This window comes from Salvelinus sp. IW2-2015, linkage group LG11 (assembly GCF_002910315.2).
Source record: "Salvelinus sp. IW2-2015 linkage group LG11, ASM291031v2, whole genome shotgun sequence".
NCBI classification, from domain to species: Eukaryota; Metazoa; Chordata; class Actinopteri; order Salmoniformes; family Salmonidae; genus Salvelinus; species Salvelinus sp. IW2-2015.
In genome coordinates this window covers 5,288,785-5,307,262 of record NC_036851.1, presented here as the reverse complement: position 1 = coordinate 5,307,262, position 18,478 = coordinate 5,288,785, and the positions used below count along the sequence as shown (strand labels likewise).

The following is an 18,478-nucleotide window of genomic DNA, read 5'->3' as shown; positions in this document are numbered from 1 at the left end:
AGGCTGTAACGTAACAAAATGTGGAAAAAGTCAAGGGGTCTGAATACTTTTAGAATGCACTGTAAATAACGAATGGAAGAAGCTTTTCCCGTGGTTCATTTTCATGCCAGCCAGGCAGCCTATACTCCTGTTGTAAAGCGACGCAATGTGCTTAATATTCGGAAATTTCATGAATAAATATCGTAGGCCTAGCCTATAGAAAACTATTTTTAATAGAGGCCATCAAAACTCTGTTTTCTCATGCAATTGCATAGCCAGTAGAAATGTTATGCAACATCAGCTCATGGTTACTCATTAAGTGTTTGATTTAGATTTTAGATCACATTTGCATTGATGTCAGAGTGATTAGAGGGACAATAGAGTGCTGAGTACTAGGCAGTTAGCAAGTTTGGTAGGCTACTAATGACCATCAGCAGCATCAGAGCTTGGGGAAGCCTATTCACCATAACAAAATGGCCATGTGGAATTTGACTGCCGTCATGCCTCGTGAATGCTGGTGTGGCGGTAATACGGTCACCGTAACAGCCCTATCAGAGTTCGCTTTGAAACTTCGGTCCCAAGCTATCTATGGTTATTATATTTCTGAGAAAGGACAGAAAGAGCGACAAAAGGATCCCAAGAGAGCATTAGACACTGTATATCAAAGCAGTAGGCAGGCGATCTTTTCAAATACAAATATTTGCTGAAGTAGCGAACACTCTAAACGGACGACATTCCATCTGTCTCCTCTCCTGTATGACCCCCCATGCAGCTCCACATTGCAGCAGCCAACGGCTACGTCCAGGGTGCAGAGCTGCTACTGGAGGGAGGGGCCAGGATGGACCTGAGAGACACTGACGGATGGCAGCCGCTCCACGCTGCAGCCTGCTGGGGCCAGGTGAGGTAACACACACACACACACACACACACACACACACACACACACACACACACACACACACACACACACAGGGGAGCAGAGCATGGACACACGCGGAGTGCACCGAAACGTACACGGGCACACGTACACACGGGCTCAGGCACACGAGGGCAAACGCGGACGCACAGATGCATACAAATGAACACAAACGCACACACACGCGCTCTCTGAACATGATTGCGCAGAGCCATGTAAATACTCATAGATACTCGCCATTGTTCCAGATGCATGTAGCAGAGCTGTTGGTTTCTCACGGTGCCAGCCTCAATGCCAAGACCTACCTAGAGGAGACACCCATTGGTAAGTCGGCCCTATAGAGATCAAAACTTTAGAGAGAGCCTAATGGACCTCTCTGTTGTTCTATCTCTGTGGTCTGCCCCGACCTGCTGTTTATCATGAGAACGGTGATGCTATACTGTATAAGTGATCACTGGACTAGGGTCTAAAACCCAATAGAAACCCACACGGCCACCCCAGAGCAGTAGTTGTGGATGGATGGTGTTTCCGTGTGAGCTCTAACTGCTGACCTTTCTGTGACCTGTAGACCTGTGTGAGGACGAGGAGTTCCGTGCCATCCTGTTGGACCTGAAACACAAACACGATATCATCATGAAGTCTCAGCTCAAACACAAGACCTCCCTGTGTCGGAGGACATCCAGCGCAGGCAGCCGTGGGTACGTACTGACCTCTGCTGGACAGAGAGGAAACTGCACACTAGGTGTTTTTTTTCTCTCACTATTTTCTTCTGCAGTAGTGCTGTTCAATGGCGAGCCACCACACAAGGGATGGGCTGTTTTTGTTACAGCCTAGCACTAACACATCATTTAACTAATAGCTGCATTTTCTTATTAGCCGAATCAGGTGTGTTAGTGCTGGGAATACCAGTTACTAGCGTGGGATAAAACTAAAATGTGCCAGGACTAGGATAAAGAAACCATGACCACTGAACTAATTCCTGGACCCCCTCTCCTCCTCTCTGTATAGGAAAGTGGTGCGGCGGGCCAGCCTGTCTGACAGACACAACCTTCGTGTGAAGGAATACGAGACAGAGGCCATCGTGTGGAGAGGTGGGAGGGAAGGAGGGAGGGAGGAGCAGGAGAAAGAGAAGGAGACAGACCAGGAGAGCAGCCATCTGATCAATACGACTGTTACTATGGTTAGTATGGATGAATGTTTCTCCTATCTTACATCTTATCACAAACGCAAATCATATTTGTGTGTGTCAACAAGACCATGTAGCTTATCATTTAACAAAGTAATGACCAGCCTCTAGTCTAGTTAGTCAACTAGCCATCTATTTTGTTTGTGGAGACAATCATAGTAAAGGTTTGTTACTGTAATTGATAGCAGTAGTTGGTAACAGTATTGAGTAACAGTTAGTAACAGTAATCTTAATGTCCTCTGTCTCCCAGGTGATTCCGGTGAAGCCAGTAGCGGAGAGGCCCAAGCTCCAGAAAATCCTTAAAGACCCTAGTGGCGTCATCAAACAAAACGGCATCATCTCCACGACGACGTCTACGCCCGCTCCCAGTCAGTCGCCGGCCACCAATGGTGAGGCTCCGTCCCCCGACACGAAGAGTATGACGTCCATTCAGCTGCCCGAGGACTCTTCCTCCGTGCCCAGGGAGCGTGCTCAGACACTATCAGAACTGAAAAAGCAGAGGTCGGCCGCCAAGCTGCTCAACCACCCTCTCCTCAACGGTCACCTTGGAAACGGCTCCACAGAAACCGCCGAGCCCCAGAGCCCTGTGGACTCCCGCATGCCGCTAGTCTCCTCCAATGGCAGCGCAGTTTACTACACCCCGGCCAGCGGGGACCCACCCATCCTCAAACTGAAACAGCCAATAGATGATGAGGAACTAAAGGGTTCCTACAGCTGCTGCTGTGTCTCCTAGGGAGGGGTGGAGGTCACCCCAAGACACTGATTTAAGGTCAGGTTTACTATGTTCTCCTCCAGTGCATTAAGGTTAGGGTTCGAGGAGGGTAAACTGATCGTAGATCTGTGTCAAAGGGTAACTTCTTCCCGGATAGAGTGTACCAGAGCAGGATAGTCATGTGACTGAGGCAGGAAGAGATTGCACAGCGGGACACCAAAAGGCGGAGCCAAGGTCCAAGAATGCAATAGGAGTGGAGCTGGTTCAGCCAGGTGATTGGTTACCTGCCCCTACTCCCTAGTTTTCCTACCCACTGCTGTTTCAACTCCTGGCCACACCAGTATGGAGGATAGGATACCCTTAGAGAAATCGAGTAAAAGATGAATTGTGGAAGAGCCAAACGGTAATAGCTCAACACTGTTGATCTCCCTATGGAGTGGGTGGCTGAGATGGTCCATAGACCATAAGAGTATGGAGGATCCCCCCCCCCCCGGAGAACGGGCATGCCACTGTGATAGACTGTGGTTGATGTAGAGGGTAAGGAAGTGGAACGAGATGGCCCTTATCCCCTATGAGGAGAGAACTCTGGTGCCCTATAAAGGGATGGATGGCTAGGCAGCGTGCTCTCCCATGTTAAGCGTATGTGGTGTCTAACAACTTTTGACTGAATCACTGTTTTCAAACCACATTCTTCCTTTATCCACTGTTTCTGAAAGTGTTTGAGGAGAAAATACTCCAACATATCAGAATACTCTCCCTGTGTTATTACTGAAACAAAGAGGGATACTCTTTCTTAAGACGGATTCTTGTTCAAATGCTGACTAATTTCAGAAAAGGGAAGGAATGGTTTATACCAGGGTGGCAGGTAGCCTAGCGGTTAGCGCGTTGGACCAGTAACTGAAAGGCTGCTGGTTCGAATCCCCGAGCCGACAAGGTGTGCCCTTGAGCAAAGCACTTAACCCTAATTGCTCCTGTAAGTTGCTCTGGATAAAAGCGTCTTCTAAATGACTAAAATGTAAATAACAAAACAGAACAGTATTACAGTCAACGATCTATCTGCTCCTGTGAAGGAGGAGGATTGGAGCACTGCACTATAGACATTTGAAACAATGCAGCATTAAACTCATCATCCGTCCAGATCCGAACTTGCATCGATAAAGGTGGTGAAAAGGTGTTTGATATGCCCATGTCTTTTTGTGTATTTGTAGGTAATTTAAGCAAAAATAAATGTTTGAAAATACAGTGCATTAGGAAAGTATTCAGACCCTTTGACTTTTTCAACATTTTGTTACGTTACAGACTTATTATAAAATCTATTAAATAAATAAAAAATCCTCATCAATCTACACACAATACCCCATAATGACAAAGTGAAAACAGTTTTTTTAAAATGTTTCCATTGATCATCCTTGAGATGTTTCTACAACTTGATTGGAGTCCACCTGTGGTAAATTCAAGTGGACATGATTTGGAAAGGCACACACCTGTCTATAAGGTCCCACAGTTCACATCAGAGCAAAAACCAAACCATGAGGTCAAAGGAATTGTCCGTAGAGCTCCGAGACAGGATTATGTCGAGGCACAGATCTGGAGAAGGGTAGCAAAAAATGTCTGCAGCATTGAAAGACCCCAAGAACACAGTGGCCTCCATCACTCTTAAATGGAAGCAGTTTGGAACCACCAAGACTCTTCCTAGAGCTGTCCACTCAGCCAAACTGAGCAATCGGGGGAGAAGGTCCTTGGTCAGAAAGGTGACCAAGAACCCAATGGTCACTCTGACAGAGCTCCAGAGTTCTTCTCTGGAGATGGTTGTCCTTCGGGAAGTTTATCCCATCTCTGCAGCACTCCACCAATCAGGCCTTTTTGGCCACACGGAAGCCACTCCTCAGTAAAAGGCACATGACAGCCCACTTGGAGTTTGCCAAAAGAGATTGAACTCTTTGGCCGGAATGCCAATCGTTATGTCTGGAGGAAACCTGGATGTTTTTCAGCGACAGGGACACTAGTCAGGATCGAGGGAAAGATGAACGGAGCAAAGTACAACGAGATCCTTAATGAAAACCTGCACCAGAGCGGACCTCAAACTGGGACAAAGGTTCAACTTCTAACAGGACAACGATCCTGCGCACACAGTTAAGACAACGCTGGAGTGGCTTCGGGACAAGTCTCGAATGTGGCCCAGCCAGAGCCCGGACGTGAATCCGATCGTACATCTCTGGACAGACCTGAAAATAGCTGTGTAGTGACGCTCCCCATCCAGCCTGACAGAGCTTGACAGGTTCTGCAGAGAAGAATTGGAGAAATTCCCCAAATACAGCTGTGCCAAGCTTGTAGCGTCATACCCAAGAAGACTCGAGGCTGTAATCGCTGCTGAAGGTGCTTCAACAAAGTACTGGGTGATGGGTCTGAATAGTTATGTAAATGTGATATTTCTGTTTTTTATTGTTATAAATTAGCAAAAAAATAAAAATCAAATGTTATTTTTTTGCTTTGACATTATGGGGTATTGTGTGTAGATTGATGAAGGAAAAACACTATTTAATTTGTTTTAGAAATAAGGCTGTAACGTAACAGAATGTGGAAAAGGTAAAGGGGTCTGAATATTTTCCGAATGCACTGTATGTACCGTTTCCAGCTTTTTATTTATGAAGAATCATTTTATGTATAAAGGATATGGTTTGCAAATTCATACAGTGTATTTATTTTCTTTATGTATCTATGGAGAGTGAATGCAATAGGATGAGCTATTAGTTAGTACAGTATATCTTCCTTTCCTGTGAAGCACTGATCCTAGATCTGTTTGTGATGTCTTGCCAGCTTCATTGCTGCCATTGACATGGAGTAGGCAAAACAGTACAAACAGATCTGGAACCAGGCTAGAAGCACTGCACCTTCTAGAATGGAAATGTTCCTTTGGAGTTGACAAGGTTATTGTCCAGTCACCTGTAGCTTGTGTATAGCCTGGTCCCAGATCTATCTGTGTGCTGTATTGCCAACTCAATAAAATAGGAAGGGCACAAACAGGTCTGAGTCTAGGCATATTCCACCCAGGCTCAGTTAAAGTGGTTTAAAACTAAGAGACTTGGCAAAGTATAACACTTGCTTATTACCATCACATGCACATTAACTCAGAAAATGTATGGTATCTGACATGATGTAGCCCACAGTGTATTATTTTGTAGAAAGTGTGTCTGTATTCCAAGTTCCAACACTGGAAGTACCTACCTACTTAACCATGAAAAGTTGGATTGTACTAAGTAGTTAAAGAGGCTGGTTCATCTGTGTTATTGTCCTTTAACCTGTGGATACATACAGTATAAAGTAGTAGTAGACAATTGTCTGCTACCCTCAGATTTGTAGTAGTACTGTAAACGGTGTAGTAGCAGTAGTAGTACCAGCTACCCTCAGCTCTGCCCCCCCCACCCCCCCCCCCACCCCGATTGTGCCCCTATGGGTGCCAAGTAGTCTTCCAAAGGAGAGGGGGACATGGACTGGGGACGGGGACCAGGGAAGGGGGCCCACCTGTGTCAGTGTTGTCCTCTTACCTCCTGTACCCCCCGTCATCCCAACTGCCCTGTCTTGCCTGTGTATAGTGTCAAAAATTGTAAACCTTTCCCAGAATTGCATAATAAGTTGTCAATGTTGTGACATTGTACTCCAGCCATTCATATAGAGACAAAGAGAACACAAGTTAGTAACACTTTACATTAAGTTGCTCTTATAACTATGTAGTTACAGGTATAGAGCCCCACAGTGGAGGTGTCATAATACCCATAAAACCTAGCGGTCAAACGGGGAAATGGTTCCAATCATTTTTCCACCATTCATTTTTCCCATAGGGAATTTGAGAAACATTTAAAATAAGGGCTGTGTTTCATGTGGGCTTACTATTTTGATAACTCTCTCGGACAAGGAGAATTTTGTCAATATATTAGGCTCTATTTACTTTCGGATTCTAAAATGCTAATTGGTGTCAAAGTAGACATAATGCAAAACTACAAATCCCTGTAGGTCATCCCTAGCTGACATCTTGTTTAATATTTTTTATTTATTGAAACTTTATTTAACTAGGCAAGTCAGTTAAGAACAAATTATTATTTACAATGATGGCCTAGGAACAGTGCCTTGTTCAGGGGCAGAATGACAGATTTTTACCTTGTCAGCTCAGGTATTCGATCTTAGCAACCTTTTGGTTACTGGCCCAACGCTCGAACCACTAGGCTACCTGCCGCTACCTTTGCTAACAGGTGTTGTGTCATTTTAAAACTTCCAGTTTATATAAATATAGCCACTTTATTCATTACTAAATTTAGCTAACATTAGATAGTTAATCCAGAGATTCTTACCTTTGTCTTGATTCAGCAATGTCGTTCAGATCATCATGGCATTTGTTGTTCTTTATGATAGCCACATTAGCAGCTAATGAAAAAATTATTTTGGAGGGGTAAATACAGGCAAATATATCGATAAATTCACCTCGTCCTAGAGAGGTTTACACTTATCAAAACGTCACGCTAAGGTAAGCCTACACAAAACACAGCCCTTATTTTACATTTTTCTAAAATCCCCTATGGGAAAAATGAATGGTGGGGAAATTATTGGAACCAATTCCTTGTTTTGACTGTTAGGTTTTATGGGTATTATGACGCCTACTGTGGTACTCTATAAGGCAACTAAGGTGTTCAGGGCTCTAAAGTGCCATCAATTTGGTCGCATATGCAACAAAATATCTTGGCGTTTTAATTTGGGAGCACCAGTGCGAGAGAAAATATATATTTTATATTTTTTAATAATAATTGTTGTAATGATAAGGCTTCGCTGTACCTGTTGTTTCCCGAGTGCAGATTCATTAGTGTCATGCACCATTATTACAGCTAAAACTACTTGTTTCTAGAACCATATTACCGGCGCAACGTTTTTTCTTCCTGTCGAGGTTTAGGCGCATTTTACATTCATAAATGTAAAATCATGTCACACGCCATTAACCATTTTTTTCATGTTTATTACCTCATTAGCGAGCTAACAACCTGGTAACTTTACCAGTATATCCAAGCATTTGGTGGCACAGAAAGGAAAAGCGATAGCTCCTTTCATGATCATAGCAATGAATGAATGACAGATCTCTTGCATGTTGTCATCACGAACTTGACGCTCTTAAAGAGACCGTGTATCATTTTCAATGTAATGCATCTCAATAGGAAAATAGTGCTTTTACATAATCAAAAACCTAATATTCCACAAATGACTTTGTATCAACATTTCACCTTTTTTATAATTAACAAATGTATGTAAAAGGCTTCAGAAGTAGAACTAAGCAGGTAGCCTAGTGGTTAGAGCGTTGGACAAGTAACCGAAAGGTTGCAAGATCGAATCCCCGAGCTGACAAGTTAAAAATCTGTTGTTCTTCCCCTGAACAAGGCAGTTAACCCACTGTTCCTAGGCCGTCATTGAAAATAACAATTTGTTCTTAACTGACTTGCCTAGTTAAATAAAGGTAAAATATATAATTCATATAGGCTATGCAATATCTCAATTGGTGCTCCTACAATTTGTTGTGCTCCTAACTTTTTAAAATTGGGAGCACCAGTGCTACCAATGAAAAATGCTAATTTAGAGCCCTGGTTGTGTTACCAAAAATATGAACTAAACTCAGCAAAAAAATAAACGTCCTCTCACTGTCAACTGCATTTATTTTCAGCAAACTTAACATGTGTAAATATTTGTATGAACCTAACAAGATTCAACAACTGAGACATAAACTGAACAATTTCCACAGACATGTGACTAACATAAATGGAATAATGTGTCCCTGAACAAAGGGGGGGGTCAAAATCAAAAGTAACAGTCAGTATCTGGTGTGGCCACCAGCTGCATTAAGTACTGCAGTGCATCTCCTCCTCATGGACTGCACCAGATTTGCCAGTTATTGCTGTGAGATGTTACCCCACTCTTCCACCAAGGCATCTGCAAGTTCCCGGACATTTCTGGGGGGAATGGCCCTAGCCCTCACCCTCCGATCCAACAGGTCCCAGACATGCTCAATGGGATTGAGATCCGGGCTCTTCGCTGGCCATGGCAGAATACTGACATTCCTGTCTTGCAGGAAATCACACACAGAACGAGCAGTATGGCTGGTGGCATTGTCATGCTAGAGGGTCATGTCAGGATGAGCCTGCAGGAAGGGTACCACATGAGGGAGAAGGATGTCTACCCTGTAACGCACAGCGTTGAGATTGCCTGCAATGACAACAAGCTCAGTCTGATGATGCTGTGACACACCGCCCCAGACCATGACGGACCCTCCACCTCCAAATCGATCCCGCTCCAGAATACAGGCCTCGGTGTAACGCTCATTCCTTCGACGATAAACGCAAATCCGACCATCACCCCTGGTGGGACAAAACCATGACTTGTCAGTGAAGAGCACTTTTTGCCAGTCCTGTCTGGTCTGGCGACGGTGGGTTTGTGCCCATAGGTGACGTTGTTGCCGGTGATGTCTGGTGAGGACCTGCCTTACAACAGGCCTACAAGCCCTCAGTCGAGCCTCTCTCAGCCTATTGCGGACAGTAAGCACTGACGGAGGGATTGTGCATTCCTGTGTAACTCGGGCAGTTGTTGCCATCCTGTACCTGTCCCGCAGGTGTGATGTTCGGATGTACCGATCCTGTGCAGTTCTACACGTGGTCAGCCACTGCGAGGACGATCGGCGTCTCACAGTACGGACATTGCAATTTATTGCCCTGGCCACATCTGCAGTCCTCATTCCTCCTTGCAGCATGCCTAAGGCACTTTCACACTGATGAGCAGGGACCCTGGGAATCTTTCTTTTGGTGTTTTTCAGAGTCAGTAGAAAGGCCTCTTTAGTGTCCTAAGTTTTCATAACAGTGACCTTATTTGCCTACCGTCTGTAAGCTGTTAGTGTCTTAACGACCGTTCCACAGGTCCATGTTCATTAATTGTTTAAGCATGGGAAACAGAGTTTAAACCATTTACAATGAAGATCTGTGAAGTTATTTGGATTTTTACGAATTATGTTTGAAAGACAGGGTCCTGAAAAAGGGACGTTTCTTTTTTTGCTGAGTTTGTCAGCATGCCAGGCAGAAGGTTGTTTTCATCGTGTCCATTGTATTTACGTGTAAGTAGGAATTCCCAGGGGTCCAAATGTTTAATATCTGTATTATCTGACCACTAATATGACCCAAATTTACAGTGACAGATCCATCTTTCGACTGTTGTTTCCTATTGTTGTGGCCAGTGCTTGTGTATCAAACAGTCTGTCAGATGTGCAAAGTGAAAATTGTTGATCAGTGTTTATTTTATAAAGACGTGTTGTTAATAAGAAGAAGAAACGATTAAAACTACTGATTTTGTAATTACTGGAAAATACTGATGGTTGTATTAATATTTTGAATAAATTGTGTATTTTGCGCATTTCATTGTCTTCAATGTATATGAGAAGCCATTCCTGTTGCACAGAAAAATGGTTGCTGTCCTCTACTCTCCTCTATGGTAGCCTTGTGTGGCTGTGCAGAGAGGGAGACGGGCAATGTGATAACAGCCCTCTGCCCTCCGTTAAGCAGCTGTCAGGCGCTTGGTGTTAGCGGAGGCTCTCCGCTCCTCTCAGAAGAAACACTCATTCACTGGCTGTACTGTGGGGTTACTGGAGTCAGAGTCCTACAGCCTGCATGCTAGCATCAGTCACAGCCATAACTCTTGGCATGGTGAAAGAGAGAGTTTAGAGGAGTGAACGAATCTATCCACAGTGCCCTACATTCATTAGGCCCTAATCTATGGATTTAGCATGACTGGGAATACAGATATGCATCTTTTGGTCACAGATACCTTTAAAAAAGGTTGAGGCGTGGATCAGAAAACCAGTCAGTATCTGATGTGACCACCATTTGCCTCATGCAGTGTGACACATCTCCTTCGCATTGAGTTCATCAGGCTGTTGATTGTGGCCTGTGGAACGTTGCCCCACTCCTCTTCAATGGCTGTGTGGAGTTGCTGGATATTAGCGGGAACTGGAACACGCAGTCGTACATGTTGATCCAGAGCATCCCAAACATGCTCAATGGGTTACATGTCTAGTGAGTATGCAGGCCATGGAAGAACTGGGACATTTTCAGCTTCCAGGAATTGTTTACAGATCCTTGCTACATGGGGCTGTGAATTATCATGCTGAAACATGGGATGATGGCGGCGGATGAATGGCACGACAATGGGCCTCAGGATCTTGTCATGGTATCTCTGGGCATCCAAATTGCCATGGATAAAATGCAATTGTGTTCGTTGACATAATCTTATGCCTGCCCATACCATAACCCCACCGCCACCATAGGGCACTCTGTTCACAACGTTGACATCAGTAAACCGCTCGCCCACACAACGCCATACACACTCTGCCTTCTGCCCGGTACAGTCGAAACCGGGATGTTTTATTTCAGCTCATGGGGATCAACACTACGTTAATACCAACATGTTGCATTTTTAATATTTTTTGTTCTGTATAGTTATGTAGTTACTCTGTGCCTGTGTTCCTAATGTTTCTAAACTTCTTGTTAAGTAACACATAGTCTATCTGGTAATACGGGATTTGAATTCTCAATCTCAAAGCAATCTGTTAAGGAGAGGGAATGGGGGACTGTTTAAGTGCATGTTACCCTGCTAACATGGGTTACCGTATGTGGCATGATGGTGCTCCATACACACTGAATCCTGGGAACAGGGCGGCGAGAGGCCCTGACCCCAGTAGGCCACTGTAACCTGAATTAGCAGGGTGGAACTCTCGATGGAATAGAACTCTTAGAGCTCTGAATTAGAATCGGAATGTTTTAAAAGTGGAACTAATTCAAATTATATGAGAGAAACTCAGAGTCCTGGCACTGTTCCACCTCCTCCTTATCTAGAGAGGACTGGGGTCATTGCCAGCTGGCCCAGTCTGAATGTAACCAGCGCAGCCGAACGGACAACACAGCCACAATGAGAATAACAGGCCAAAGAGATGAGGTTATGGCAGAGCCGGTATCATGTGATTTAGCTCCATTGTCCCTCTGCTCTGTCTATAAGGCAGCGAGTGTCTCCATTTCAATCTGTGTCTGCAGCATGGTGCCCCTCAGTCAAAGAAGAAGGGCTACATTCATGAGACACAATGGGTGAGAAAGATCACGTGAAAGGTCTGTTGACACGGCTCTATTAGCTTTTTTAAAATTTAACCTTTATTTAACCAGGTTAGTCTCATTGAGATAACCTGGATATTGTGTCGGTATGTGCATTCAACTCTCATAGCTTGCCACTCAACACATCGCTTCGAGATGATGAATATCCTACCGTAGGCCTACTACCCTTTTGACATCAGCAGTTGTCACAGTTATTTTACAGTACAGTTTACATGTCTGCCGTATTCTACAGGGCATAAATTAATATATTTGCATAGAGGATCAAGCTAAAAGCAACCAAATAGAGTGTGTTTCATAAAAATAAAAATAAAATGTAAGTGAGCTAAAAAAAAACTGGTGCTCTGATTACAAAGAACTACTTTTTATGCCTGCCTGCAGAACAGCAATAAAGGAGTGTTATCAATAAACTGTTTGAAGAATCCAATTTCATGATACACACTTGAAGTCGGAAGTTTACATAGACCTTAGCCAGATACATTTAAACTCAGTTTTTCACAATTCCTGACATTTAATCCTGGTAAAAATTCCCTGTTTTAGGTCAGGATCACCACTTTCTTTTAAGAATGTGAAATGTCAGAATAATAGTTGAGTGCATTATTTATTTTAACTTTTAATTATTTCATCACATTCCCAGTGGGTCAGAAGTTTACATACATTCAATAAGTATTTGGTAGCATTGTTTAACTTGGGTCAAACATTTCAGGTAGCCTTCCACAAGCTTCCTACAACAAGTTGGGTGAATTTTGGCCCATTCCTCCTGACAGAGCTAGTGTAACCGAGTCAGGTTTGTAGGCCTCCTTGCTCGCACATGCTTTTTCAGTTCTGCCCACACATTTTCAATAAGCTTGAGGTCAGGGTTTTGTGATGGCCACCCCAATACCTTGACTTTGTTGTCCTTAAGCCATTTTGCCACAACCTTGGAAGTATGCTTGGGGTCATTGTCCATTTTGAAGACCCATTTGTGACCAAGCTTTAACATCCTGACTAACATCTAATTGTGAAGTGCACCAGTCCATCCTGCAGCAAAGCACCCCCAAAACATGATGCTACCACCCCTGTGCTTCACGGTTGGGATGGTGTTCTTCGGCTTGCAAGCCTCCCCCTTTTTCCTCCAAACATAACGATGGTCATTATAACCAAACAGTTCTATTTTTGTTTCATCAGACCAGAGGACATTTCTCCAAAAAGTACGATCTTCGTCCCCATGTGCAGTTTCAAACCGTAGTCTGGCTTTTTTATGGCGGTTTTGGAGCAGTGGCTTCTTCCTTGCTGAGCGGCCTGGCTTGTTTTACTGTGGATATAGATACTTTTGACCTGTTTCCTCCAGCATCTTCACAAGGTCTGTTGCTGCTGTTCTGGGATTGAGTTGCACTTCTCGCACCAAAGTACGTTAATCTCTAGGAGACAGAATGCGTCTCCTTACTGAGCGGTATGACGGCTGCGTGATCCCATGGTGTTTATACTTGGGTACTATTGTTTGTACAGATGAACGTGGTACCTTCAGGCGTTTGGAAATTGCTCCCAAGGATGAACCAGACTTGGTCTTGGCTGATTTCTTTTGATTTTCCCATGATGTCAAGCAAAGTTTGAAGGTAAGCCTTGAAATACATCCACAGGTACACCTCCAATTGACTCAAATTATGTCAATTAGCCTATTAGAAGCTTCTAAAGCCATGACATACTTTTCTGGAATTTTCCAAGCTGTTTAAAGGCACAGTCAACTTAGTGTATGTAAACTTCTGACCCACTGCAATTGTGATACAGTGAATTATAAGTGAAATCTGTCTGCAAACAATTGTTGGAAAAATTACTTGTGTCATGCACGAAGTAGATGTCCTAACCGACTTGCCAAAACTATAGTTGTGGTTGAAAAATTCGTTTTAATGACTCCAACCTAAGTGTATGTAAACTTCCGGTTTCAACTGTACATGTTTCTAAAGATCAGAGGTGGCATATCTGTTTTAGCTACAGTCATGAGAGCTGTCATGGCAGTTCAGACACGGGTTGAGGCCCGAAATGGCACCCTATTCCCTACATAGTGTGTTACTTTTGACCAGGGCCCAGACATTGACCGTATAATAAAACGCAGGGTGACAGGGTGAGATTTGAGCTGTAAGGATATTTTCTGCTTAGATGGACACCCTGCCTTAGCTGCCTGCAAAGAGCTTAGCAGTTAACCCTGGCCTGCCTGCCACGCAAACACAGGAGGGGATCTGCATGGGACTGCTATGGAGAAGCTGGTTTTACCCTACCAAAACAACACAGAGCAACAGGACACCGGCAATGCTGAGGGATTGACATTAATCCATAACACCGTGCATGACACGGCATGTTTGGTGACTTTCACTAGCACATCAGATGGATAGGTGTGGAGCGAATGGAATGGGGAAATATTGTCGACTCTTCACACACTGTAGCTATCTACTGTATCTATGACCAGATTTTCTGGTTTCTCACCTGAGCCCCATGTATCAAACAACGAAACAGCAATGTGTTTGCTCTCTCTCATCTACTGTATGTAGAGTAGACATTTACAATCATTGACATTGTGACACATGGCAGCCAGACTACATCTTGCTGTGCAGCAACAATGGCCTTGACGATGGAGAACGAACATGCATCTTGATGAGCTACCAGTCAGTCCCAATTACCCAGTCATTCTTTGAGTGCAGAGTCAGCATGTTGCGGGTTGTGGAGACTGACTGGCTGTGGACTCTCACTTATTAGCCAACAACATCCTATTTCCACACGACAACATCGAACTGTTATGGCATCCTATTTCACTTCCTCTAAAAAAGGAGAAATTCAACAACATCAGAACTTAATTTAAGTCTACTATAAAAGCGGAGTTCATTCATGAAATGTTCACTTGAAAACGCATAAAAAATATACTGAGTGTACCAAACATTAGGAACACCTTCCTAATTAGGAACCCCTTTTGCCCTTAGAACACCCTCAATTAGTCGGGGCATGGACTCTACAAGGTGTCGGAAAGGGTTCCACAGGGATGCTGGCCCATGTTGACTCCAGTTATTTCAAGTTAGCTGGATGTCCTTTGGGTGGTGGACCATTCTTTATAAACATGGGAAACTGTTGAGCGTGAAAATCCCAGCGGCATTGTAGTTCTTGACACAAACCGGTGCGCCTGGCACCTAATACAGTACCATACCCCGTTCAAAGGCACCTACATTGTTTGTCTTACCCATTCACTCTCTGAATGGCACACATACACAATCCATGTCTCACTGCTTAAAAATCATTCTTTAACCTGTCTCCTCCCCTTCATCTGCACTGATTGACGTGGATTTAATAAGTGACATCAAGGGGTTATAGCTTTCACCTGGATTGACCTGTTTTGTATACTCTGTGTATATTTTAATTAAGGTGAAATTAAATGCATAGATAGAGATAAGGCTCCACTTTTACAGACACCAATGAACCACCTGTCATGTTGATGGTAGTGGTAAGGTAGTAAGGAGGGTAGAGAGTGCTGTTATAGCCCCAGCAGTAGGTTGTTTTGAATTGCTGGTTACCAGCTCTCACACTAACTGTGTGTTAATCCCTGAGAAAGTTACTACAGTTACTACGGTCACAGGCCAACGAAGAAGAGAAAGGCCCATGGTGAGTTTTGAAATCAGCTATCGAACGAATTGCACATTCAAATCGTAGTCTGCTACAGAAGCTAACTAGGTGAGGAGCAAAGTTGCGATTCAGACCTGTTTGTCATGTGGTTTAACCATTTCCTGAGAGCGAGCGAGAGAGACAGAGTGTTCTATTGCACGTACACAAACTTCCACCCACTATGTAACACGGAAATACAACTACACTGACAAACACACCCACAGACAGCAAATACACAGACAGTAAACCCATGGGCAGCAAAAACAGTCAATCAGGCACGCCTTCAGTTATCCATACCAGTGGGGAATGTGGATTACCTTATCTGTACCCAGACACAATGGGGCAAATGTAATATCTGAAAAACAGTTGGGTGTACAGCCCCACATGTACATGATGATAGTGTGAAAACATCACATGACATCGCACTGGGCACAGACATCATTTCAACATCTACTTTTGATTTACATTTGGTTGAGTTGGTCAACTAACGTGAATTCAATATGAAATCAACCAAAAATGGGTCCTCAGATCCTCAAAAGGTTCTACAGCTGCACCATCCAGAGCATCCTGACTGGTTGCATCACTGCCTGTTATGGCAACTGCTCGGCCTCCAACCGCAAGGCACTACAGAGGGTAGTGCGAATGGCCCAGTACATCACCGGGGCCAGCTTCCTGCCATCCAGGACCTCTATACCAGGCGGTGTCAGAGGAAGGCCCTAAAAATTGTCAGACTCCAGCCACCCTAGTCATAGACTGTTCTCTCTGCTACCACACGGCAAGCAGTACCGGAGCTGTGAAGTCTAGGTCCAAGAGGCTTCTAACAGCTTCTACCTCCAAGCCATAAGACTCCTGAACCTCTAATTAAATGGCTACCCAGACTATTTGCATTTCCCCCCTCCCCTCTTTTACACTGCTGCTACTCTCTGTTATCATCTCTGCCTAGTCACTTTAATAACTCTACCTACACGTACATATATATTATTACTTGTTACTTTTTTTTCTTTTTTTCTTATACGTATGTTTTAAAACTGCATTGTTGGTTAGGGGCTCGTAAGTAAGCATTTCACTGTAAGGTCTACACCTGTTGTATTCGGGGGGGGATTTGATTTGAGTTCCACACTGCCTCTGGAAGCAAGGTCAGCACAAGAACTGTTCATCAGGAGCTTCATGAAACGGATTTCCATGGCCGAGCAGTCACACACAAGCCTAAGATCACCATGCGCAATGCCAAGCGTCGGCTGGAGTGGTGTAAAGCTTGCACGCCATTGGACGCTGGAGCAGAGGAAACACGTTCTCTGGACTGGGGAATCAAGTTTTAGCAGTACGACGGACTAATCTGGGTTTGGCGGAGGCCAGGAGGACGCTACCTGCCCGAATGCTATTGCCAACTGTAAAGTTTGGTGGAGGAGGAATAATGGTCTGGGGCTGTTTTTCATGGTTTGTGCTAGGCCCATTAGTTCCAGTGAAGGGAAATATTAACGCTACAATGACATTCTAGATGATTCTGTGCTTTCAATTTTGTGGCAACAGTTTGGGGAAGGCCCTTCTTGTTTCAGCATGAAAATGCTCCCGTGCACAAAGCGAGGTCCATACAGAATTGGTTTGTCGAGATCGGCTGTAGAACTTGACTGGCCTGCACATTGCCCTGACCTCAATCCCATCGAACATCTTTGGGATGAATTGCAACGCCGACTGCGAACCAGGCCTAATCGGCCAACATCAGTGGCTGTTCTTGTGGCTGAATGGAAGCTAGTGTGAACGCTGCGTGTAACAAATCCGGTATCAGGATAAATAAAAAGCAAGGTCTGCTAACTTTCTTTAATTATGTTTAATTAACGCAAACAATAAATGGCAAATGCAATTTTCGTATATACGGGTTCACTGTATCTCCGCGCAGGGTAGAACAGGGAACTGGCAGGAAGTACGTAAACAGCTGTTCTTATACCGTGATGACGTAGTTCCAACGCGTCTGTTGGCCTATCACAGTAGAGGCTGAGCGCGGTTTAAACTTTGCCCAGCCTATGCTGGCACTCGGACTTGTCCAAGTCCCTTAGCGCTCTCCTCTGTCCGCATCTGGTTGTTGGGTAGATTAGATCCGTCTTATGTCTTCCCGTCGATTCTACACTCAAACAGTTCCTAATATGGTATTGTCCAGTGCTCTACCCTCCCTGGTTGGCTTAGAGATATGCACCCCTCCCCTCTCCAGATTGACCACAGCTTTTATGGCCTTTCACTCAATGTTGGTCAGTCTTTACACACATACATCTGTATTGTTTGTGTGTGTGTGTAACAAAACAACATTCATCTTCATACACTATAGCAGGCTATAGTGCATAAACATAAATCCTAACACTAGTCCCTGCATCAATGTTCCAACATCTACTGGGAAGCCTTCCCAGAAGAGTAGAGGCTGTTATAGCAGCAAAGGGGGGACAAACCAAACGCCACATTAATCCCCATGATTTAGAAATGAGACGTTCGATGAGCAGGTGTCCACATTCAATACAATAAGGTAGCGTGTTTCGCACTGGCTGAAAGTTGATTGCATTTGTGAGCGGAGGTGCCCCACTCTGTCTAACTCAGGTCTGAACAAATGTGACCTAGACGAATTAAGCACGCGTAGTAATTGTTAGAATTCTATTTTCCCATGGAAAAGAGATGTTCTATGTTTATGGACAATGCACCTGCTGCCTTGTTGACAAAATGACCGAGCTGCGCAAATTATTGTTCGATTTGAGAAGTGCACTCCTCCCTCTCGGCTTTCGACTGATAACGTGACTGGGAACTGTTCAACCCGTCCCAGCGTAAAATAACTCACTTATTATTACAGCGTTCACCTACATGCGGGCTCGTTATTGGTGGAGCCATGTCTGTGTCCTATTGGC

At 44.2% G+C, this 18,478-nt stretch overlaps 1 protein-coding gene across 2 annotated transcripts in view; it reads left to right on the top strand.

Moving 5' to 3' along the window:
- The window catches only part of ppp1r16b (protein phosphatase 1, regulatory subunit 16B), a 145,501-nt gene extending 135,277 nt beyond the window's left edge, over positions 1-10,224 (top strand). For both annotated transcript variants that reach the window (XM_023995863.3, XM_023995862.3), the window contains exons 7-11: positions 752-877; positions 1,144-1,219; positions 1,464-1,593; positions 1,904-2,075; positions 2,332-10,224. In XM_023995863.3, the coding sequence (XP_023851631.1) occupies positions 752-877; positions 1,144-1,219; positions 1,464-1,593; positions 1,904-2,075; positions 2,332-2,814 (987 nt within the window). In that variant the 3' untranslated portion in view covers positions 2,815-10,224. The remainder of the gene's footprint in view (positions 1-751; positions 878-1,143; positions 1,220-1,463; positions 1,594-1,903; positions 2,076-2,331) is intronic.
- The last annotated feature ends 8,254 nt before the right edge of the window (positions 10,225-18,478 follow it).